This window comes from Camelus dromedarius, chromosome 12 (genome assembly GCF_036321535.1).
Source record: "Camelus dromedarius isolate mCamDro1 chromosome 12, mCamDro1.pat, whole genome shotgun sequence".
Taxonomy (NCBI): Eukaryota; Metazoa; Chordata; class Mammalia; order Artiodactyla; family Camelidae; genus Camelus; species Camelus dromedarius.
Genome location: NC_087447.1, coordinates 14508655 through 14534697, shown reverse-complemented (window position 1 = coordinate 14534697; position 26043 = coordinate 14508655). Strand labels below are relative to the sequence as shown.

The window sequence follows — 26043 nt, the reverse complement described above, 5'->3', positions numbered from 1 at the left end:
TTAAGAAGGAGCTTTATTTCAGAGTAGAAAGGGGCCCCCATATGTGGCCTATTATATCCATATCAACTTGCTTACCCTTTTCAAACAGCTATTGTCTTTTAATAGGGTCCTGCCTGGCAGGGGGAGTCCTTAATTCCTGCCATATAAGAATGGGCAGCTTGAGTTACAGCGAACTGCAGTTTGGTACTCTGATCAAAAGGCCTCTGTTGTTTTTAGGGGTTTTTTTCCCCCCTTCCTTCTCTCTCTCTTTCTATATCCTAGGCTAATAATTCAGCACAGCAAGGTCATTACTGGCTTTGAATTGAGAGCTGAGAGTGTTAAATTACTGACCTAGAATAAAAGAGACCTGGGGGGGGCTCTCAGGAAAGATAAAGGGATTCCGGCTAGTAAAGTGCAAGCCCAGCAACCTCACTTCTTAACAATATTATTTTTTTTAATCCGCTCTGTCTCCAAAAGTCTTTTCTGGGACAAAGAAAGATCTCCAGCCAGAGAAATTAGGTTAGGAACTCAACGACATCTTCTGAGAATTGTGGCCCAGGTGCCAGCAGTTCACGGGCGCCTCTTTAGCTGTCCTTTTTGTCTCCCCCTTGTTAATAGTTCACTCTCTTCCAGCCTGCTCCTTAGTGAAATATTGGTCCTTTATCACATAAGTCAAATATATTTGTGATACTTCAGCTGAAAGACTATATCCCACGGGGGGATTTCAGACATGTGAAATATTTTAGCACCTAAAATATTTTTTAAATATGACATTTTCATTAAAAGCTGCTTCCCTTCCATTTATATTTTGTAAATAATGTTTGTCTGGTCCACCCATACTTTAACAAGAAAAAAATTTGCCCCATTGTGAATAAGTTTGACACTATACCACCTCTACTATAATGGGTTTTTCTAAGAAAGTCATTTTCATTCCTTCATACGTTGCCCAAACTATTATCCCCCACATATCCTTTTTCATAATTATCTCTTTAAAGCCAGACACCATTCATATCCTCTGGAAAATACTGACTTCCTAAATTTACTGTTTTTTAGAAAAGTCCCTGAAATCAACTTTTCACAGATTTTCTGCACTGCAAAGTAATGATAATAGCTAATAGTCCCTGAATGTGCCAAGCGTTATACAATTGGCATTATTATCACATTTAATCTTTGGCAACCTTATAAAGTAAGCATTCCTGTTATCACCGTTTTACAGATAAAAAATAGTTGAGGCACAAAGTGGTTTAGTACCAGATCCAAAGTCACACAGCTAAAAAAGTGGTAAGATTTGCCCCAGGCTAGTGCTTCTCAAACTTTAAGGTGAGTATCAATCACATGGGAATCCTGTTAAAATGCAGAATTGGATTTGTAGGTCTGGGGTGGGGCCTGAGATTCCAATTTCTAATCAGCTTCCAAGTGATAATGATGCTGTTCACACTCCCAGTAGCAAAGCTGTAGTCATTCTTACTTCAGAACCACTCTTAAAAATGTTTTGGTTACAACTTTCCATTTCTGATTCCATCAGGCAATTCTATAAATATACATACTGGGTATTTGTGTTAGCTTACTACTGTTATCTTAACCAGTATCTTCATTACTTAATTTTTTTTATTGTGGTAAAATATACACAACATAAATTTACCATTTTAACCATTTTTAAGTCTACTGTTCTGTGACATTAAGTACATTCACAATATTTTGCAACCATCACCACCATCCATCTCCAGAACTTTTTCATCTTTCCAAAATGAGACTCTGTACCCATTAAACACTAACTCCCCATTTCCTCCTCCCCCACCCCCTGATAACCACCATTCTGCTTTCTATCTCTATGCATTTGACTACCCTAAATACTACATGTAAGTGGAATCATACAACAGTTGTCTTTTTGTGACTGGCTTATTTCATTTGGCATAGTGTCCTCAATGTTCATCCATGTTGTAGCATGTGTCAGAATTTCCTTCCTTTTTGAGGGTAAAAAATATTTCATTGTTTGCATATATCACATTTTGTTTATTCCATTGTCAATGGACACTGGGCTGGTTCCACTTTTTGGCTATTATGAATAATATTGCTATGAACATGGGTGTACAAATATCTAAATCCCTACTTTCATTTCTTTTGATAATTAACCTGGAAGTGAAATTACTGGATCATATGGTAATTTTACCAATATCTTATTTCCTAAGGTACAAGTTTATGTTCAAGTTATTGTTTGTGTCCCTTTAGAAAAAAAAAAGTAGTGGGGAAATTGTTTGTGTTCCTCTTTGTAAGAAAAAACATTTCTTACTTAAAGTAAATCTTTAAAGGTTTGGCAGGAAAAATAAGTTTTCAGTATAGATTCATTAAGTTTTGTCATCTATAGCTGCTTTGTGATTTTCAATCAATCACAAAAGAATATTGAAAAATGTTCTTCATTTTTGGGAAGATTGGTAGTTGGTTAAATGTCACCAAGGAGAGAATTAGAGAGTGGTAATGTTTTAAAATAAATCAATATTAAGAAGGTTTATGTCACAGAGAAAGTTTTATGTGAATGAATTCAAGACTTCACCTGACAAACAGGTGTTCGGGGAACAGAGGAACTCCTTGTTAAATTTTTATGTTCTTCCTTTAAGACTTCTTGGAGTAACAATCCCAGAATCTTCAGAAACTTTGTGGCACCTCTTTCACTGAGGTCTTTAACCAGATGACACATTAGATTCGCATGTGTTTTCAAGAATTTTGTGCAAGAACTTGCCTACTATCTAGGGTTCTTTTCTCATATATCTTTAGAAATAAAATTCTCTGTTGGAAATAAGAAAACAACTTGAAGTGACATTGAAATCTGATGAGTTAATAAGAAAATCTGAAGGGTTTTTTATAAAGGTATCAGGAAGAAACTGACTGTTTTCCATCAAAGACTACCAAATCATTAAGGCTACTTTAATCACGTATGTCTAGAGCTCTCTTACTATAGAGGTTCCTAGCTAATGCAAAAAATTGGAAAGAATGGACTTGAATTTGGAAAGATAAAAGAATACAAAACAGCTAAAGTCAGGAAAATGAATACTTTTTAAAAAACTAAAGCTCTAATCTGTTTTTAGAATCAATAATCAGTACATATATGTAAACTAAAAAAATGTGCAGTATACTGTATATATGTATTTACATGCAATACAATGTATATGTGCAATTGAACTGTAATAATTCTACCCAATAAAACTGAAAAAGAGGAAAAAAATATGGATTTACCAGTATCTTTAAAAGAGAAGTATACATGGCTACTGAAAGAAACTGAGTTTATTTTCTAAAAAGTGAGACCAACTTTGGAGATAAAACAAAAAATAACACAAAGAAGGTGACCTGGAAATGATAGTAATTTAAACAAGACGTCAGATGAGATGATAACCCAGAAGAGAATGGAATCAGCAGCTGCAAGTCTAATGTATGTGACTCTAACAGAACAAATCCTGCATCCCAACACTTCTTCAATTTTATTATCATTTTGAATTATGGTCAAATCCAAGAAGACTTTGGCCTTTGACTAAAGCATTTGCATGAAGCATTTTTTATCAACCTAATTCATATCATCTTGAACAAGGACAAAGAATGGTGGTTTGAGAATTATAGGCTGGGCTTTGAACTAAGAGAGTTGGTAAATGTCATGCCCCCAGCTCTCAAATGGGGTGGTACTAAGGAAAGTAGTTTTGACATTTAAGGGACCCGTGAAAATAGTGTTGGGTTTTCAATGAAAATCTGCTGGTAATAGTAATGGGAATATTTTGGAGATCCTAGTGAGAACAAAAGGATGGTATAAAAGAACCTAAAAGCTGTAGCTGTAGGCAGAAAATAAAATAGAATTTCCCTTAAAATGTCATCTAGTGCTGTACAAAGCTCAGATATGCAATGGGTGGGAAAAACCTAGAAGGAAGTTAGTATTGAGTTGAAAAAGCTAAAAAAGAAAACCGACAAGAAATAAGATGAGAATATGATATGTGATCCAGCAGTAAAACAGACAGAAGCTGTTTTGAGGTCTGGAGGTAGAGAGTAATCACACTGTGGGAGGCAGTGGCAGGATCTATCCGCGTATGACCAAGGGGCGCTTTACCTGCAGCACCAAATTTAACTTCAGGAGCAGAAAAAAAGAGGACAGATGGGATGAGCCAGTTGACAAAAGAGATACAAACGTTGAAAGAGCTGAAGAGAAAGTAATAACAGATGACAGGTTTAGAGACCACATTAAAAAGTATGTGAGATGTAACATGTAGCAGGAGGTAAGACATAACAGAAATACTGCACCATTCTAAATAGGAGCATTCTTTGTCCAGAAACTTTTCCTGTTAAGCCTAGGGAGTGATTCCCCAGAGAAATCATGAAATCATAATTACTCTGGATTTCAAATGAGATTATGCAAACTCCTGGAAGTTCTGTTATTAAGAGCTCTATTTAAAGGCCTTGTAGGAATGAGAAAAACAAGAGATTATGGTAACTATTGTTAAGCAAATTTTTATTACAAAAATTTAACATATAATAACATTTCAGAATATTTGGGAGACAGGAAGAAATTCATTAGAGGCCAACAACCTTAATACAATTAGTAAACACAATTGTCTTAATTTTTAATTATTTTCTTTACACAGACCTACTTTAATGTAGTTAAAATTATAATGTACACATAATTTTATTTCCTGGTTTTTTATAGTGTATGAAGAGCATTTTCTAAATTGCTACATTGTCTTTTTATAATCTGAATTTCTAACAGGCTATAAAGAGTTTGTAGTAACTTTCTCCCAGTGCTCTGTGCGTTGATTTCCCATCCTGAGGTACATGGATTTGCCTTTCTCTGTTGGCATGGAGTAAACAGCCATATAAAAGAGACGATCCTTAACACTTAAAACTGCAAGGTGTTAATGAACCATGTTGCTTCTCCACTTACACAAGTGGGTATGGAGATAATATGCAATTGGGAGTTTACCATAGCTTGCCAGGCTTTCCACAATAAGTTTTGAGGTTGGAATGCTTGAAAAGGGAGTTTGAAACATTTTTTAACTCTGGCGGGGGCCTAACTGAACTATAAACAAAGATCCAATGGAAAGCTGTTTACTTTCAGAGAAGCAGCACACAAGACCGAAGTCCTTTGCTTTGTCTTCTGGGGAGAATTTGCTTGGTGATCACTTTATCTGGAAATACTCTCCTTTCCCCTTGGCATCAGCCCAGGGTGGGACAAGCAATCCATTCCACTGCTTTGAGAAGATTTTTTCTGAGTTTTGGTAACAGAAGAGCACTTGGTGACGTAACCAAGGAAAGAAAACTCAGCACTGCTAATGCTTCCCATTGCAGAAGCTCTTCACAGCTCACAGGGCCTGTGAGGCTGTTCCTGACAACAATCTTGGATGTTCTACCTCTAGTTTAACCAACCCTGGGCATGATCAAATGAAGGGGATTGTGAGCGCCCACCTGCAGTACTGCAAGTCTCTGTTTTCTAAGCTGCTTACACTGCTATCTTTCTGGCCAACAGAGAAGAGAACCTGCCATCGATTAACCTGATGCATACCTATGGGAAGAACTTTATTCCAAATGTACCACACTTGGTCAAATTTTTCCTTGGATACAGGATCCTATTGTACATTATTTTTTCTTGTAATAGGTATGTTGTATGTTTGAACAATAGAGTACAACACCCCAGTAGTGAGTTAGAAGTTCTTAGAAATTCTGCATTAAACTTTTGTGCAGAAACTTCTTTGTAGCACTATAAAAAAGAAATTGGTGTGAGGCAACTTCTGTTCAAGTGTGTTGTCTAAACTACTACTGCAGCATAGTCCAAGCTGACAGGCTTCACTGATTTCTCTCAAGTTAGCATTGCCAAATTCTATAGCAGACAGGCAATGGAAAGAAAACATTTAAGGGCCTTAGACTTCGTCTGAATTTCACAAGGAAGGAAAGAACAAATCCAGGAATAGTTAGTTCAGGGGACCAGATCATGCCACAGGAATACATCTTTAGGGTTTGGTGACTTTTTGCAGGAAAAACCTCCAGTCTGCTAATTTTGCCAATCCGTTAGTGGGAAATATGCCCCAACAGTTTTCTTTTCTGTTCCCTCTATGTGGAATATCTTTTTTCCTTCGGCTTCTAGAAGCAATAAAAAGATTACTTTAAATCATAATTCTTTCTAAAATGTTTTAGATCTTTGATCTTATATATTTTTCAGAGGCTGATCTATACCCTATGTGTTTGGTGTGGCCAGTTTGTGCTGCATAATTGGGTGTGATCTGTTCTCACATTTTGCTTCTCTGATAGATCTGTTTAGGATTCCTTGCAAATAAAGTTCATCTCAAAACAGCAGAAGACAGTCCCAATTCTAACAGAAGATAGTATACTTTAATACTATCTAATGAGCTAGCCTGATTTTAGAAAGATAAAAGGAGATAAGAGAATAGCCTAAGAAGACTGAACTGCTGCCATCCAGTTTAACTGTGTGAGTCAAGGCTCATTGGCCATTTTCATTCGGAGTAAGAGCAAGGAGTACCTGGAAGATATGAAGTATTGTAGGAGCTTGGAACCTTTGCCTCTTGGCACATTGCAAATGACCTGGAATATTTTAATTTGGTCCTTTTGCTCTTTGTTATTTCTGTATATAGAATGTGAATGGCTATATATATAAATCTGCTACGATTACATTTATATTAATTCTTTCCTGGGTCATCCTTGAGTAACTGGCCACTTCACCAAAGTAATTTAAATCAATTCTGACTTTTTGCTTTGTAATATCCAAAATGAAGATGTTTATGTGGAATTGATATCATAAGCAAATTCTTAAAGCTTATTTCCTTAGTTTTTCCAGAGAAAACAGTTACCACTTAATGAAATCTGTTGACTTTTTTTCTGTATAAATGGCCTTTGTTATTAAATGAGAAAAAGAAGTTGTGTAAAGAACTCTCACTACCTATGATTTTACAAATATCTAATTATAAAATCATTAATTTTTAATACATTTTCTGCTGTATTTTCTTGGTATGTTACTCTAGAGTTAATTGAATATAAATATTCAAATTATAATTAAATTATAATTAAAATAAAATGGGGAACTATGGAACTAATTTTCTTTTCTTTTTTTTGTTAAAATCAATTTGAGACATTTGTTTTCAATTTCATTTTAATAAATTTATTTATACCTTTTAAGGTAAAAATTATATAATTCACAAAGAAATTTTAATTTTGATATCTTTGATTCTGTTGTGGCCAGAAGATCCAAAGAGAGATTTCCTGATCTTCTTATTCATGACAGCTTAAAAAGAGGTAATCAGATCCCTATGAATTGGAAAAAAGAATATCTGTATTATGCTACCTTTTGTGTAAGAAAGAAGGGGAAATGAAAATATACACATGTATCTGCTCTTTATTAAAGAAAGGTAACTTATAAATGTGGATGAAATTATATAATTGGGGGGAAAATCATCATTTGGCAAAACCACCATAACTGTTTTTGCTTCTGGCAAGAATTATCAATGGATGCTGAAAGTAGTAAATGAAAGTTTGAAGAGTAACAGTATATTTCCACAGCCTCAGAGTATCTCTCCAAAAGACACTTATTAATTACAAAGGATAACTTAATGGTAGGTGAACCTGGCAGACACTGCTTTACCTAAAAGATCAAAGTTAACATCCCCAGTAATTAGACTAATCAATAGCAAGTACCTCTTGATATTGATGCCCTGGGAAAACTCAGCATCACTTCTGTGATAATCCTGCCAAAAGGGTATAACCTGAATCTAATCATGAGAAAACATCAGACAAACCTAAATTGGAGTACAACCTGTACTCTTTAAAAATGTCAATGTCATGAAATACAAAGAAAGACTCAGGAACTCTTTCAGATTAAAAGAGACTAAAAAGTCATGACAACTCAGTGCAATGTATTATCTTGAATTCTGTTTTCCTATAAAGAAGACATTATTGGGTCTGTAGATTAGATAGTAGTATTGTATAAATTTTAATTTTCTGATTTTGATCATTGTACTATTGTTATGTAAGAGAATTACTTATTTTTTAGGAAATACTAAGTTTCGGGTAAAGAAGCATCATCTCTACAACTTACTCTTAAACAATTCTGAAATACAATATGTATAAAAATATAAAGATCTGTATATTTATATGTATATAGATGTGGCAGAGAGAGATTGAGAGAGAAAGAGAAAGCAAATGCGGTGAAATACTCACATTCAAGCAATCTAGGTAAAGGATATTCAGGACTTCTTTGTACTATTTTTGTAACTTTTCTGTAAATGTGAAATTATTTCAAAATTAAATAAAATGCAATCTCAAGGGAAAAAAATGAGCAACTTTAGGAAAATGAAAGAATTTGCTCAATGAAGTTTGAATATTGGTTTTGGAGAAATCCATTTAGGGCAGGCATATAGTGTACTTCCGTATGGCCTTTAAGATATTTTTAGAAACTTTTAAATTTGATTTTAGAGGTAAGATTGATGACTTTTTTTTTTTTTTGCAAAATTTGTTGTCCAGTTTTATTTTTTTCTTTATTTAATTTTTTATTGAAGTATAGTTGGCTTACTATGTTAGTTTCAGGTATATAACATAGTAATTCAATATTTTTATAGATTACACTCCATACAAAGTTATTATAAAATATCTACTATATTCCCTGTGCTGTACATTACATCTTTGTAACTTATTTATTTTACAACTGTTAGTTTGTACCTCTTAATCCCCTTATCCCCTTCACTTATTTTGCCTCTCCCTCTACCTTCCTCCCCTCTGGTAACCTCTATTGTTCTCAAGATTGATGACTATTAAAGAACATTTCAATTTAGTTAAATACAATTGAAAATTAACAAGAATGTACATTTTTATGTGGGTAGAATGTTTGTTTTGGATTTCTGTGATAAAGGCTTGCATTGTTTGTGATTTGGTCCTCCTATATATTCCAAACACACAGTAATGATAAATAAAATTTCCTAAGAGAAAATTTAAAGGACATAGCCATGTGTAAAATCAATATAAGTTCATCTATGGACCAGGAACTAAACAAAATCACAACATTAATGGAGCTAAAACCATGGGCCTCCTGCACTCTGGTTTTAGAAGCAAGCATAGGTAACTGAGTGCTCATTTCTCATGGAATAGTAGAGAACAGAAGTTTCACACATAGGGTGAGAGACTAGAGCCAGACTTTTCCACCTCCACCCCTCTAAAGTAGATTCAAAGAAACTTATTATGCCTCTCTGGTAAATGACTTATATAAAACCTGGGAGTACAAGAGGAAGCAGACAGCCTTTTAGTCAGGACTTGGTGGTGCAAGCTACTCAGGGATTCAGTGACAGCCTCTGTGATATCCCTAATATCATCAGGAATACAGCCTTAAGTCATCAAGTATGAGACCTAGTTCTAAACTAAGATCTGTCCCCAGGGGAGAGTGAGAATGTAAAACCTACCACTTAAGATGAGTCTGCACACTGCAATTCCAAAACACATAAGGAAAACTAATGCTAAGAAAGAGAGCCAATAAACCCAGTAACTGAAATGTAAATTTACTCCAGAGAAAATAAAACTAATTAATCATTTTTAAATTGACTTTGAAATGAAAGTTAGGATCCTCAGGGAGAAAAAAGAAGGAATACAGTAGTTTTAAAAGACAAGAAAAATTGAGAAACAGGAACAGGCAAAATGAAACAAAGCCATGTATATTCCTTAAAGGACCTTGAAAGTTCTAGAAATAAAGTTACTGAATTTTTTTTAATAATTGAAAGAGAATGAACTCTAGACTAGACATAATTGAATAGAGAATTCATAATTTGTCAGATAATACTAAATGTACCACAAAGATAGAGATAAAAACTATAAAAGGACAGATGAGAGACATTGAGAGTCTACAATGTATATCTAATAGGAGTTTCAGAAGAAAAGAATAGAGAAAATCATGAAGAAGCAGTATTTTAAAATATATTGGCTGAGAATTTTCCAGAATTGACAAAAGAGATGTCAAAGTCCTGGGCGAGATAAACAAAAATAAACCTACTTGATTTCTTTCTTTCTTTCTTTTTTTTAGAATGTGTTTGAGCTGACATGTTGATGAGTCTAAAGCGAGTAGATATAGTAATGGGTTAACATTCTTTAAAAACATGGTAGCCACAAATCAAAAACATACAGTTGAGTTACAAAAACCAAAAAGAAGAAAACTCAAGCATAATACAAAGATCATCAAACCACAAAAGGAAAAACAATAAGAAAAAAGGAACAAAGAAGAAATACAAAATCAACTGGAAAATAAGATTTAAAGTGGTAATAAATACATGTCTATCAAGAATTACTTTAAGTGTCAAGGAACTAAATGCTGCAATCAAAAGACATAGAATGGCAGGTTGGATAATAAAACAAGAGCTTACAATATGTTGCCTACAAGAGACCCACTTTAGGGTGAAGGACACACATAGATTGAAAATGAGGGGATGGAAAAAGATATTTCATGCAAATGGAAATAGCAAGAAAGCAGGGGTAGCAATGGTCATATCAGACAAAATAGACTTTAAAGCAAAGGCCATAAAGAAAAATAAAGAAGGATATTACATAATGATAAAAGGATCAATACAAGAAGAGGATATTACAATTGTTAATATATATGCAGCCAATATACAAGCACCTAAATACATAAAGCAAATACTAACAGACATAAAGGAAGAAACTGATGGTAATACAATAATAGTAGGAGACTTTAACACCCCACTAACATCAGTGGACAGATCTTCCAAACAGAAAATCAAGGCAACAGAGATCCTAAATGACACAGTAGAACAGTTAGACTTAGTTGATATTCTCAGGACATTACATCCAAAAAAAACCAAGAATATACGTTCTTTTCAAGTGCACATGGAACATTCTCTAGGATAGACCATATACTAGGACACAAAACAAGCCTCAAAATTTAAGAGGATAGGAAGTCTCAGCATCTTTTCTGACTGCAGTGGCATGAAACTAGAAATCAACCACAGAAAGAGAAATGAGGAAAAAAAAAAAAAAAACTGACTGCATGGAGACTAAACAACATGCTACTAGATAACCAATGAGTCAATGATGAAATCAAAGTGGAAATTGAAAAACACCTTGAGACAAATGACAATGAAAACACAACCACACAAAATCTATGGGATGCAGTAGAAGCAATCCTAAGAGGGAAGTTCATAGTGATACAGGCCTTCCTCAAAAAACTAGAAAGATCTCAAACAACCTAACCTACTGCCTAAAAGAATTAGAAAAAGAAGAATAAAAGAAACCTAAGTCAGCAGAAGGAAAGTAATAATAAAGATCAGAGAGGAAATAAATAAAACAGATTTTTAAAAATAGAAAAAATCAATAAAACCAAGAGCTGGTGTTTTAAAAGAGTAAACAAAATTAACAAATCTCTGGCCAGGGTCACAAAGAAGAAAAGAAAAAGGACCCAAATAAACAAAATAAGAAATGAAAGAGGAGAAATAAAAACCAATACCACAGATATACAAAAACTATAAGTGAATACTGTGGACAATTATATGCCAACAAATTGGACAGCCTATAAGAAATGGACAAGTAGTTAAAAACATACAGTCCACCAAAACCAAATCAAGAAGAAAAAGGTAATTAGAACAGACTGATCACTAGAAGTGAAATAGAATCTGTAATTTTAAAACTCCCTGCAAACAAGAGTCCACAATCAGATGGCTTCATTGGAGAATTCTACCAAACATATGAGGACGTTATACCAGTCCTTCTCAAACTCTTCCAAAAGACTGAAGAAGAAGGAACACTCCCAAACTCATTCTATGAGGTACCATCACCCTGATACCAAAACCAGACAAAGACACTACCAGAAAAGAAAATTACAGGCCAATATCTTTGATGAAAATAGATGCAAAAATTATCAATAAAATATTAGCAAACTTAATACAATGACACGTAAAAAAGATCATACACCATAATCAAGTTGGATTCATCACAGGGTCACAAGGATGATTCAACATACGCAAATCAATCAATGTGAAACACTACATCAACAGAAGAAGAGACAAAAATCACATGATCGTCTCAATAGATGCAGAAAAAAATTGGATAAAATTCAACATCTATTCATAATAAACACTCTTACCAAAATGGGTATAGAGGGAACATATCTCAACATAATAAAGCTATTTATGACAAACCCACAGCCAGCATGATACTCAAGAGTGAAAAGCTGAAAGCCTGCCCACTAAAATGTGGCGCAAGATGAGGATGCCCATAGAACTCTTTGAAATTGCAATTCTGCTCCTTGACATATATCCAAAAGAAACGAAAAGAGAGACTTGAGCAGATGCTTGAACACCAAAGTTCATGGCCACATTTTTCACAACAGTCAAAAGGTAGAAATGACCCAAGTGTCCATTGACAAATGAATGGATAAACAATATGTGGTATATACATACAATGGAATACTATTCAGCCTTAAAATGGAATGAAATTTGGTGTATGTCACAACATAGATGGACCTTGAAAACATACTTAGTGAAATAACAGAAACAGGAGGACAAATATTGTATTATTGCACTTAAATGAGGTACCTAGAATAGGCAAATTCAAAGAGACAGAAATAGAATAGAAGTTACCAGAGTCTGGGAGGAGGGTAGAAGAGGGAGTCATTTTGAAATGGATACAGAGTTTTTGTTGGGGATGATGAAAAAGTTTCGGGTATTGGTAGTGACGATGATCACATAGGATTGTGAATATGTTTAATGCCACTGAATTGTACACTTACAATCATTAAAATGATAAATATTGTGAATGGTTAAAATGATAAATATGTTATATATATATCTTACCAGAATAAAAAAGTTTTTCAATTTAAAGAAAGGTAGAATTCAAATTTTAGAAAAATAATATCAGAAGATGAGAAGAGTGCTAGTAAGTTATTTAAAGTGGATGTTGTTCCTTGGTTTGGAGAGTAATAAAGATAATGTGCAATTTGACATTTAAAAAAATGTGTAGCTAAATATGTATGTTAAATTTAAGAGAAATACAGGAAGATTACAGATTCTGTCATAGCTTCCAAACTAATGGGGGGGGGGCGCAGAATGCTTTTTTAAAACTTTATTAGCACGTTGAAAAGTAGGAAAAGGGAAAAAAGTCAAAGAAGAACAGTCACAGAAAACACAAAATAAGATGGCAGAAATTAATTAAATGTATTAAAAACTTATGATAAATTGGGAGTTCGGGATTTGCAGATACTAACTACTATATATAAAATAGATAAACAACAAGTTTATATTGTATAACACAGGGAACTATATTAAATATCTTGTAGTAACCTATAATGAAAAAGAATATGAAAACGAATATATGTATGTAACTGTATGACAGAATTATTGTATTGTATGGCAGAAATTGATACAACATTGTAAACTGACTATACTTCAATAAAAAACAAACAAAAAACAAACTCACTCACTAAAATACAGAGAATGTTAAGATTGGGTAAAAAACAAAATCCAGCTATGTACTACTCAAGAGAAATATCTAAAACAAAATTATCCAAAAAGATTGAAATTAAAAGCATAGAAAAAGTTACGTCAGGCAAATTACTAATCAAAAAAAGCTGGTTTTGCCGTATTACAATACTAGTATCAGACCACAGTCCTGGACTTTTAAAAAGATGGTAAAATACATAGACTTTCATATCACTAGTATGGCTAACTGTGAATACAAATTCTGGTACTTTCTACGTGGCTTTACTTATCTTTTTTTTTTTTATCTTTCTAAATCAACTACCACACACATTTATGGAGCAGTATCTACTATGAGTTAGGTAACAGAGGCAAAGACAAGTACAATCTAATTGCTTACTGTATAGAGTCCAGTAGAGAAAATGATCCCAGTAACTTTAAAACAAGGCAGCAAATTGTGAGTACCATTAGAGAGTTATAACTGAGGTATGATGGGAATTAGCCATGGCAGGTGGAATCAGGAAAAGACTGCATACAAAACTTGGTATTTGAGATGGTCCTAAAAGACTGGATAGAATTTTACAAGATGGAGGGAGGAAAAAGATATTTCAGAGTGAAGAGAAGTAGTACGGCTTTGAGCAACATTGTGTTTTCTGCTTTTTCTTTACAGCTATCATATGTAAAAGAATTTCACTGATTATGTTAAGATCGTCTGCTGAAACATTATGTTGTACACCAAAAATTGACACATTGAAACTGACTATAATTTTTTTTAAAAAAGATCATCTATTAACTTTTTTAAAACATTTTTTGAGTTATAGTCATTTTACAATGTTGTGTCAAATTCCAGTGTAGAGCACAATTTTTCAGTTATACATAAACATACATATATTCATTGTCGCTTTTTTTTTTGCTGTGAGCTACCACAAGATCTTGTATATATTTCCCTGTGCTATACAGTATAATCTTATTTATCTGTAATACATATGCTTGTCAGTATCTACAAATTTTGAAATCCCATTCTGTCCCTTCCCATCCCCTGCCCCCTTGGCAACCACAAGTTTGTATTCTATGTCTATGAGTCTGTTTCTGTTTTGTATTTATGTTCTTTTTTTTTTTTTTTTTTTTTTTTTGATTCCACGTAAGAGCGATCTCATGGTATTTTTCTTTCTCTTTCTGGCTTTGTGATTATGGTCTCCATACTGATCAGCTGCCACCCTAATCAAACATTTCTAATTATTTTTATTTTTAATTAAATGTGAATTTCATTGGTATGAATTATCTGAAGGCAGTAGTGTAAATACAATTATAAATCTTTTTGTATTCAATATTATATGCCTATCAGTTTGTTGTATAAAATTCCTATTTTATAAATTCTTGTGTATATTCTTACTTATCTGTACAATAAAGCTCAGCTCAATTCTTTGATGCATAAATCATTCCCCAGTTTAAAAAAAGATATTTTTTCAAAGCTACACTAAAGATATAATTTCACCAGTATTAGTTCCTTTATAGCCTAGACTGTGACCTAGACATCAGCTTTTTTCCCTTGAGGGTATGAAGCACACTTTGGGACTAATTCTTTGCTGAGTTGCTTCATAAATTTAGGCTAGAATGGTATCATTTTAGACTTCATTTGCTAGAAATGTGACCTACTCCATTTACCTGTAACAGGCCATTTGCTTTATTTTTCATTTTCTTTAAGACAACAGCATTGCAAATTGCATGATTAGGTTAACCCTTTTTAAAAAAATCTCTCTTCTGACCTAACTCTTTGCCAGATGTTGTCCTCATACTTCCTCACAGTATCTTAGAAGTGGATTCCTTTGCTAGTTTTCCATGGGGGAAGAAAGGTATATAATTTGTTTTTTCATACGGCCTTGTTAATAGTAACAGGAAGAGGCTAATTTTATCCTAAGTGATAATATACTCTATGTTAAAGACAGCTAGACACTTCCCTCTGAACTTGGTCAGGGAAAAGGAAAACGGATTAGATGGCATCTTAAATTTTTTTGTATTTAGTTCAGAGATTCAGAATTTTTCCCTCTTTAAATGGTAAACAAATGAAAAGTGGCATTTGGAATTACCACTATCCCTCTATTGCTTGATATCTTCAGTTTAATGTCTGCTTCTCTACAAAGATTAACATATTTTCCACTCATGATTTGCTTGTCAGGGACTTCAGGAGTTTTCTGGAACCAGAAATCTGCCTTTGGTGGTGATGATTACTGGATAATTGCCTGTTCTTTGGTGGATTTTCCATTTTTAGGTTACGCCAGGCTTTGCAGCCTTTATTTCTTTGGCAGAAGCACCCAAAGGCAATGGAGTAGATTTTTTCCCCTTCCCTGGCCCAGCTTAAACAATGACTCACTTGGACCCTCGGGCTTTGCTTCATACTCTCATTCAGGGACCACTGTCTACCCTCATTTTTCTTATTTGCCTTTAGTGTCTGTCTGGAACCTTTTATATCCTTTGGCACATGGATTTTCCTCTAAGGTTACTGTCAGAGAGGTATACAATACTTCCCCCAAACTGAGACAGACAATCCAATTATGTCCCCATAAGCCATGTTGTTCTTTAAGCCATCTGATATAGGTCAGAGAAAATACAAAAAAAGAATATAATTAAGGAAACATGATTCCAAATGGGGTAGGGGGAGAAGTAGTCTCCAGAAAGGTGAGTGCCAGTGTCATCCAGCTAAAGACTGAAAGATATCCCTCTATATGAGATGCTCTAGTGACTGATTAAAACTTCCTCAGTATATTTATGTGGGAGGTGGGAAGCCCTCAGATGAACTGGACTCCCAAGTTTTCAAAGGAATATGGTTATGCAAAGAGACTTCCTCATAGAAGGACATGGTCTAATCTATAGTTCAGAGTTTTGTTGGAGAAAAAACAATTTTCCTTCTTTTGGGCAGTGTTTCTATATATTCTTGATTCTTCATTCTATTTCCAGCCTTCTGTAACTACTTAATGACGATCTCTTGACTTTTCTCTTTGCAGTTTTAACAGTGTATGTCAGGGAACTCACATTCTCTTTCGGGAATTCAGCTTCATCCAAGCCACCCCTCACAACAGAGCATCATTCTTACGGGCCTTCTGGAGATGCTTCCGAACCGTGGGCAAAAATGGTGGTAAGTCTTCCCAAATTCTGTTCTTGCCTTCGTTTATTCCTTGCAAATTTCTTTGTTTTGCTCCTATAACTACTGTCTGAATGCATGCTACTCAAGGCTCTAGGAGCACCTTATTTTTAAGGATCTGTCTTGTGTCGGAGATACTACCAGCACTATCACTATCACCATCACCATCACTTAAGACCCAAGTGTATCTCTGAGCACATTAGCTGCAGTAATTCATTTAATCTTCACATCTCTTTGTGGTAGATACTATAATTCCCATTTTATAACAAATGAAACTGAAGATCAGTTTGCATATTTTAATTCATCAATTTAATATTATAATCCAAGGATAATATTAAGAAAAACACTGATCAAAAATGTCTTTATTGAGACTTTATTTTGGCGAAGTGAAAGCTGAAATACCCCTATTTCCTCATTCATTCAACAAATATTTCTGGTATAACTTACTCTGTGCCTGACGCTGGGGTTATAGTAATTGAGCAGATACGCTCCCTGCTTTCATTGAATTTACGAGATCCCCTCCCCTGCTCTAATTGATTCTACTGCTACTACTGAAACCTTTTTGCTGTAACTCCTTCTACCTACTTTCTTATTAGATCATTTCACTACCCTAAGAAATAGATGAAATAGATAAGGCAGGTATTATTGCGCCCATTCTATAAATAATGAAATTATGTAACTTGCAGAAGGATTGCACAGTGGATTAGTAGCAAGGTTGGAAATAGAACCCAGATTTACTAATATGCTAATATGCTATTTCTACTATTGACATGTAACTCTAGAGATCATCAATCTTGATTACACTATTGTGCAGTAAGTACTTAGTGTACTGAGAACAGCATCATCTTCTTTACAAAATGTATGACTAGTAGGCGAAAATCAGTGTGAACTCAGTTTTAAGTGAACTAGCTCAGTGAAACTATCTCATTGGTCTCTGCATGAACAAAGTTGGAAACAGTGAGTGCATAGGTGAATTTTGTACTGGTTCAGCAGAACCTGTCTTTCCTAATCCTTTCTCTGCCCCTTAATCAGCAATTATTTATTGAATACTCAGTATATTGAAGAATGGTTCATATTGCTTGAGCTGGTTTCTGTGAAATAGCCATGGGGATAACTATGGGAAACAGTCTTCAGATATCCTTAATTATCTTCCTGATTTCGAAGTGGGGTCTCTTCAGTAATATATTTACTATCACAAGGAATCTATATAGCAGTGGACTCTAAGCAGATGTGGTTTTCTTTATCTTTCTTATGGCAGCCGCCAATGATTCACCCAGCTGCTTAGAGGAAGCAGCTACAAGTTCTCCCTGTTTCTCCTGTGCCACAAACAAGAGCTAGATTTTATGCTGGATACTTACTGTCATGCTTCTTAATCTGTCTCTGATTTCTTACAGACCAAATGCAACATTTCTGTCTAGGTGATCCTCAAATCTTTGGTTAAATAGTTGTAAATATATTCTCCATTTTTTCAGGAAACTTTAGAACATCTTTCAGTCCCAGAATGTGTCAGTCCCCAATTTTAATCCAGAATGAGCAAAACCACTCAGAGGCAAGATTCCAAAGGAAACCATTTATTGAGTCCCATTTTTTCAATTAGAATGCCAAGTACCAGGCTCCTCCTCAGTGGAGCTGCTATTATTGTTCTTCTGCAGATAACTTCCTTAGAACATCACATACATATTTTAGCATTACCAAGAGGAAACTAACCCTTTTGGGAGTTAGCAAAAGAAGAGTAGAGTTCCAGCATAACGTATCTAAAAGTGAAGCCACCTGTAGAAAACTAAGGACATGATCCCTTCTGGCAAGAAATATTTATCCCAGTTTTTAGCAAGTACAGAGATGCAATGTCATTTCTGCATGACTGAGTATTGAATGATGCTGATTTCCCTATTTCTGAATTTCAAATAACCTCGTGAGGACTATAATGAACCTCTTGCTATCTAGACAACTTAAGACTCTTAGAAGCAAAAAGATCTATTCAAATGTAATAAGTCTTTAAAATTCACCTTCTCAGTTTGGTATTTCTTTCAAAACAGAAAGATTAATCTAAATTTTCCGAGTCTGGCAAAGATTAAAATTTCCTTGTAAATCTTTACTTCTATTTAGGGATATTGGCTCAAAAGAGCTTTTGTCCACAGTTTATTTTCACAGTTTGTGAGAATTTAGTTTTGAGCTTTGTGATTTTACCAGTGAACATATACATTTCATTTAATAAAATGATGGGTATTTCTCCTGTCCATGAAGAAGTACCTACTAAGGGAATTGTCGTGCTAGCAACAACTAGAAAATCGACAAAGTATCTGAAACGACTGTTTCAGACATTGGCCAACAAGCAATGTGGAGCTGTGGTCCCTGGGAGGTAGTTGCCTAGTGACAGGGAGATCATCAAAGAGCCTGGAGGTCTTACTGAGTTGAGGAGGCAAAGCCGGGGGTTCAGGAAGCCAAGGTGGCCAGAATCTACAGGGCTAAGTACCAGAGAGGAGGGTGTTGCTCAGTTAGCTTCAGAGAGCTGCAAAGAGGTATTTGAGTCTTTGGCTACAAACCCTGCACATGTGTGGGTTGGAAAAAGAACCACCAGAAAATAGTAGGCCAAACAATTCCTGGAGTATGCACAGGACTAGTTCACACTTCTTCCAGCTGGAGTGGAGAAATCTCAAAATACACAGGGCATTGGATAGAGCCCTCAGCAGCTTAAGCATTAGACTGAGCTGCAAATTACTGCATACCAGAACAAAATTCAAAACTCCATAAAGGAATTCAACAAAATCCAGCACTCAACAACATAAAATTCATGAAGTCTGGCATCCAATTAAAAACTAGAGGAAGCAAGAAGATATGACCTATAACCAGAAAGAAAATCAATCAATAGCAACACAGACTCAGAAATGACAGAGATGAGGGAATTAGCTAACAAGTACCTTTAAACAGTTATTTTAAGTCATAAAAATATGCTCAAGTATGTAAAGGAAAACATGAATATGATTAAGAGATAAATGGAAGATATTAGAAAGGTTCAAATAGAATTTCTAGACATAAAATACAATATCAGAAATGAAAATAATGATAATAATAGTTAATATTTATTAAAGTGCTTCCTGTATAGATTATCTCATTTTTCTTCACAACAATCCTACGTGTTAGGTAGATACTATTATTATCTCCTTTGCACAGAAAGTGCAACTGAGATTTAAAAAGTTAAATCTAGGTCACACACCTAGTAAGTGAAAAAGCCAGTGCCAAAGAAGCCAGAGAGCTGACTAGAGACAGCGTTATGTTTTTAATGTGTATCAGAGAGTGTGTAAGATGCTGGAAATACAGATAAGTAAATGCCAGTGCTTGCTCTCAAGGAGCTCACATTCCAAGGGAAGAAACAGAGTAGCCTGGAAGTAGTTTCCATAGAGTATAAGTGATTAGTAAAGCCCTGTGTAAGAGTCAGCGATAGCACAAGGAAAGAAATTGTTCTTCCTGCAGAAGCTGGAGAAGGCTGTAAAGAAGTAAAGGTAATTAGGATGGATCTTGGAGCAGCAGAGAGCTGTCAAGCAAAGAAGGAGTACATTCTAAAAAGAAAAAAAACGTTTTTGAAAGTATAATGACATGAAACAACATGGTGCCTTTGGGAAATGATGAGAAGAGGCAACAGAAAGTGTGCCAGCCACTGAGCAAAATACTATACATGTATTCATTCACTTAATCCACACAACAAACGTGAGTTGGTATGATTATTATCCTGTTTTATTATATAAAGAAACTGAGAAGTCAAATGACTGGCACAAGGCCATATAATTTATAAGTAGCACAGCTCACATTCAAGCTGAAGTCTTCACACAGGCCACATTCTTAACAACTGCTGGACTGACTGAACATGTGTATCCCAGGTAAGGAAGGGCTCTGTGTGCTCTAGAGTTTATGCTTTCTCCCAAAGTCAGTAGAACCTTATCAATTTGTGTGACACTGGCAAAACATGGGAAAACAGAATGGAAGGCAGGTATTTAAGACCAAACCAGAGACTAGATGGGAGACACTTGCCATCAAACGGGAAGCAGCTGTGGAGATGCAGAGCTATTTAAGGAGTTGATTTGACAGGACTTGCCGATTGATTGGCTGTAGAGTGTGGGAGAGAAGAGTCAAAAATGAATGCCAGAAGTGAAAATATTGCCAATTTCATCACTCCCTTCCTTTTTTCCTTTCCTTTCACCGTTTATGTTTTACTCTGAATTTACTGCGATTTTTGTCTTCATAGTCTAGGCATATTCTTTCATTCAATAAACAGTTACATCTCAGTTGCTGATGATAAAGCAGTGAGTGGGCTAGAGAGAAATCCTTGCTCTCCTGGCGTTTGTGCTCTGATAACCAGAGACTGGGGGAAAAAAAATCCCTGCTTTATAAAGGAGTTCACATTCTAGGGAATCAGGGCATTCCAGTGGGTCTGTATGATCATATGATAAAAACCTGCTACTTTTGTTTCTAAAATATCAAATGCTATGATGAGTGAAATGATCTCAGGGAAAATGCAGACATGCTAGGCTGAAATAAAGCTTTTGGTCTGACGTCTCTGTGTCATTATCTCAAACTTCCACTTGATTTTGCTGGTCACTAATCCTCATCCTCACCACTAAAAACCATTCTGTGAGGATTGATGGGGTTTACCTTAGGAGTGGAGTGGCTGTCATGTTTGAAATATTAAAGTGCATTTGTTTCTTTTGTAACTTTTTTTAAACAAACAAAAATCCTTCCCGGCGATCTCGTCACTCCTGAGGTCTCCCTGAGCCGGGTCGGGCCACTTGCTCCCACTGGGGCACCACCTCTCATCATTTTCCCCAGAAACCTGATGTGGCCAATAAGTAACTTCTTCAACCTCCAGTTCCTGTTTCCTAGCTCCCATTTTACTTATTCCTCCTCTACTCTAACTTCTCTAATTTTCCCTTCCTTTTTCATTTTTACTTCCTTCTTCAGAATCTTTTCTCCAGGGAGAATGTTGACAATTCATGTCCTCTCAAATCCATCACCTCTCTACCTCCAAAAACTTTAATCTTTCCCTCTGTTTAATTTTCCCTTCTTTCTATTTCAGTTATTTGGGGCTGTCACACATGTCACACAAGCATTCCTGGAATGCTTTTGTCACCACCTCTCCCACCCAACCCTCCTCACCCTCCATACATAACACCCGTAGGTTGCTGACCTCTCTTTTTCCTTTTGGGTCTTAGTTTAAAGGTCAGCTCCTTCAAGGGGCTTCTCTATGACCCTTCCTCATCTGAATTAGAGCCCTTCATAACTGTTTTTCAAATCATCCTGTGAGTTTTAGTTATCATTTATTACAGTTTCTAAGTATTTTTTGGATGACTGTTAATGTCCATCTCCCTTATTAAATGGTAAGCTTTATGAGGGCAAGAACCTTGTTTTGCCACTAACCATTCCTAACACCTAATATATGTAAACAATTTCTTTTTTGTTATTTAATATGCAGGCTCACCATTTCCCAGTCACAACACAGAGGATATATTATTGAATGGATTATAGTATCATCTTCTATTAGAGAGTAGGATTGGTTTTGTAAATCAGCTTTACACCAACTTTTCAATATTGTGTAAGAGCCTTGATCTAAAAATAATAGCTACCACTTATTGACCACTTGCTATATTCAAGGCACTAAACGTCATGCTCCAGGTGCCCTACTAAAAACTGGCCCATTCAAAGCTATACTATTTTAAATGTTTATTATGAAGTTTACCTGAAATCAATTTCTTTTTTTTTTTTAATGTTTTCTTTTTTTTTTTTTTGCAGAGGGGAGGTAATTAGGTTTATTTATTTATTTATTTGATTTTTCAGTGGAGGTACTGGGGATCGAACTCAGGACCCCAGGCACGCTAGGCATGCAGGCTACCACTTGAGCTGGTGACACCTAATTAAAATAATATTCAGTACCCACTGTTGCTTCTCAACCAGGATTAGAAGGATTTAGATTATGATCTGTATGTAAACTTTAAACACTGGTGAAGAACTGATGAGTAGTACTTCCTTTCCTTCTTTTGTGTTCCGGTCCAGCCTTTTTGCTGTGAAAGAGATCACAAACCCGTGGTCAGCTGACCACACATGCCTTGGCCTGCAGATATATTTTCTTTGGTTTGCAGTATTAAAAATATATTTTTTAAATTAGATGCCAACATTTAACATAAAAATCTCAATTCAACTTCACTTACAAATGGAAAATCCTCCCAATCCCATGACCACATTCCAACAGGGAGACAGTTCGCCAGGGCGGAGATGCAGCTGCTCCCTTTAGACAGGGCACGTAGCCTCAGATTTACCACCATCCCCAGCTGCCTGGCTTCACCTGCTTACGTTTCCTGCCTGGCCTCTGGAGGCATTTGAGTTTGCTATCATTGCTAGAACTTCTTGGTCCATTTATAATCACTTGAAAGGTAGAGTTACACTCAATTCAGAACAAGGAGTCAGGATCTCATTCTTCAACTAGATTCTCTTTCTCTTTTCTCTGTGTTATCATGCTGTCTCAAAAATTTTTATAATTAGAAGGGACCTTAGAAGTCATCTCATCTTGAAACCAATTCTAGGTGTTTTTTAATATTGTCTTTTTTATGGTAAAATATGCATAATGTAAAATTTGCTATTCTAACCACTTTTTAAATTGAGAAGTCTTTTTTTTGGTCATAAAATATAAACAACATAAAATTTACCACTTTAAGTATACAATTCAGTGGTTTTAACTATAGTCACATTGTTGTGAAACCATTACCACCATCCATCTCCCTTTTTTATCTTTTCAAACTGAAACATTTTACCCATTAAAAAATAACTCCCCATTTCTCCCCCTCCAGCCCCTGGTAACTGCTGTTTTCTTTTCTGTTTCTATGTGCTTGACTGTTCTAGGTACCACATATAAGTGGATATGATTTGTCTTTTTGTGTCTGGCTTATTCCACTAAGCATGATGTTTCACAGTTCATCCATGTTGAGTGTATGTCAGAATTTTATTCCTTTCTGTGGCTGAATGATACTCCATTGTATATATGTTATATTTTGTTTATCCATTCATCTGTTGGTGGACAGTTGGGTTGTTTTTACCTTTTGACTGTTGTGAACAATGGGGCCATGAATACAGGTGTACAAGTATCTGTTTGAGTCCCTGTCTTTGATTCTTGAGTATATACTTAGGAGTGAAATTGCTGGATCATATGACAATTCTGCGTTTAACTTTTTAAGGAATTGTCATACTGTTTTCCACAGCAGCTACACCATTTTACAGTCTCACCAACAGTTCACAATTTCTCCATATCCTCACCAACACTTGATATTTCCTGTTGTTTTGATAATAGGTATCCAAATTGGTGTGACGTGGTATCTCATTGAGTAATAAGCAGAACTGGGAGGTTCTTTGAAAATACAATGAAAGTTTTTTAAAAATTTAAGCTGAAGGGAGACTTTATCATGAGATGTTATTCAACCTATTCTCTGAAGCAGATCTACCCAAAACCAGAGTGTATCTCTTATGCTTCTGAAATCTCTTGCTCTCATGGTTCGGTTAGAGACAAAAGTAAATGATTAAAGTTTACACACTATGAGTCAAAATAAAACTACTTTATGTTAAAGATGTCAATTCAACAAACCATACTCAAATTTGGTTGTTTTGGTGGGTTTTAAGCTGGAAGTATATAAAAGCAAGTATAAGTAGTGTTGAAAATTTAATCTCTTCCAGTTTTATTTTGCTTGGCATACATAACCTGCTCTTCATTCCCACTGCCGCCACCTGACCCTAATTTAGAGCCCTAATTAAATACATCGGAGAGGTTGTCAAAAAAAAGAGATTCCTTGATCTCATCTCCAACCTACTGAATCAGTCAGCAGGGGAGAGATCTGGGAATTTATTTTTTAATAAGCATTTCAGGTGATTCTTAAAATCACTCAAGTGTGGGAAATACTGAGTAACTTCTTAACTTTTTTTCCTTTGCTCCAGTCCTTGCTCTACATCAGCCATTTTCAACCTGGTTGTATGTCAGTTTCACTTAGGGAGCTTTAAAAAAATACTGATGACCAGTCCCCATCCCATACCAGTATAATCAGAACTTTATAGGTTTGGAACCTATGCATTTTTTTGGAAATGTTTTAACTAAAACATTTTTATTGAAGTAAAACATTTAGAGAAGTGTGCAAAATAATAAATGTACAGCTCAGTGGATTTCTACAAAATAAATATACTCATGTAATATCCAACTAGATAGAGAACATTACCAGTATCCTAGCTCCCTCCCCCTGGTCCCCTTCCAGTCATGACTCCCCTCTAGGGTCGCCACTAGGCTAACTTTTATCGCCCTAAACTAGACGTGCCTGATCTTGAACTTCATGTAGCTGGAATCATTAGGCACACACTCTTCAGGTCTGGCTTCTTTTGCTCAACATTATATTTCTGATTTGTTGCTGGGTTTAGCTACAGTTTGTTCTTTTTTATTGTTGTCCAGAATTCCATTTTATGTATAAACCACAGTTTATTTATCCATTCTACAGTAGGTGGCATTTGGGTTGCTTTCAGTTTCGAGGTAGTACAAACAATGTTGCTATAAACACACTTTTCTGTGTCTCTTGGTAGATAGATTTCTCTTAGGTATGCACTTAGGAGTGGAATGGCTGGGAATGTGTATGTTTAGCTTTAGGACAGATTCCCAGATTTCCAAAATGATTGTACCATTTCCCACATTTAACAGCAGTTTATGAGAGTTCCTGTTGCTCTGGAACTTTGTGTGGGGCCCATGCATTTTTAAAAGCTTAGCAGGTGATTGTGATACACATTGAAGCTTGAGCATGATTGCAAGATCTTTTGTAAACATAATTCTCTAAAGCAGAGCCCTGGGCTTGTCACCCCTGCTTAGAACATCAGTGGTTCTCTGTTGCCTGCTTATGAAATAGGAACTCGGGTACCTTACATTTAGGCCACTCATGATGTAACCTCAGCCTGTCCAACCACGGCTCTCCTGCTCACAGCCTACACTCTCACCGCACACAGATATTCACTTCCCCCCAAACACTCCTTATGCTTTTTCCCCTCACATAGCTTTTTTTTTTTTTTTACATAGTCCTCACATACCTTTGATTTTGCTTTTCTATCTGTGTAGAAGGACTTCCTCACATGTCTATCACATTCCTACACATCGTCAAGTAGCCCCAGCTCAGCCCTTGTCATTCCCACTGCCTCCCCTCCCACCCCTCCCTCACCTCCATCCAAAAGTGATCTTAGGGCATATATTTGGTTGTACCTTGTATTTAGTTACTAGCAAACATGTGATCTCTTTCCTAAGATACCAATCACATGGGGTTAAGAATAAATCAATCTTTATGTCTTTCCTATCTCCCCATCTAGCTTTTAAACCTGTAATGTCAAGCTCTATGTGAAGCACTGTAGAAATAGACTTTAAAGTTAAGTGGCCCTAGGGCCACCTTTTAAATGGGGTATAGCTGTGTCACCAGGGTTACTGTT

At 35.5% G+C, this 26043-nt stretch overlaps 1 protein-coding gene across 1 annotated transcript in view; it reads left to right on the top strand.

The window, feature by feature from the left end:
• The window catches only part of CSTPP1 (centriolar satellite-associated tubulin polyglutamylase complex regulator 1), a 159200-nt gene that overhangs the window by 55708 nt on the left and 77449 nt on the right, over positions 1–26043 (top strand). Inside the window, exon 3 of the mRNA XM_011000659.3 lies at positions 16424–16554. Coding sequence (XP_010998961.1) covers positions 16424–16554 — 131 coding nt within the window. The remainder of the gene's footprint in view (positions 1–16423; positions 16555–26043) is intronic.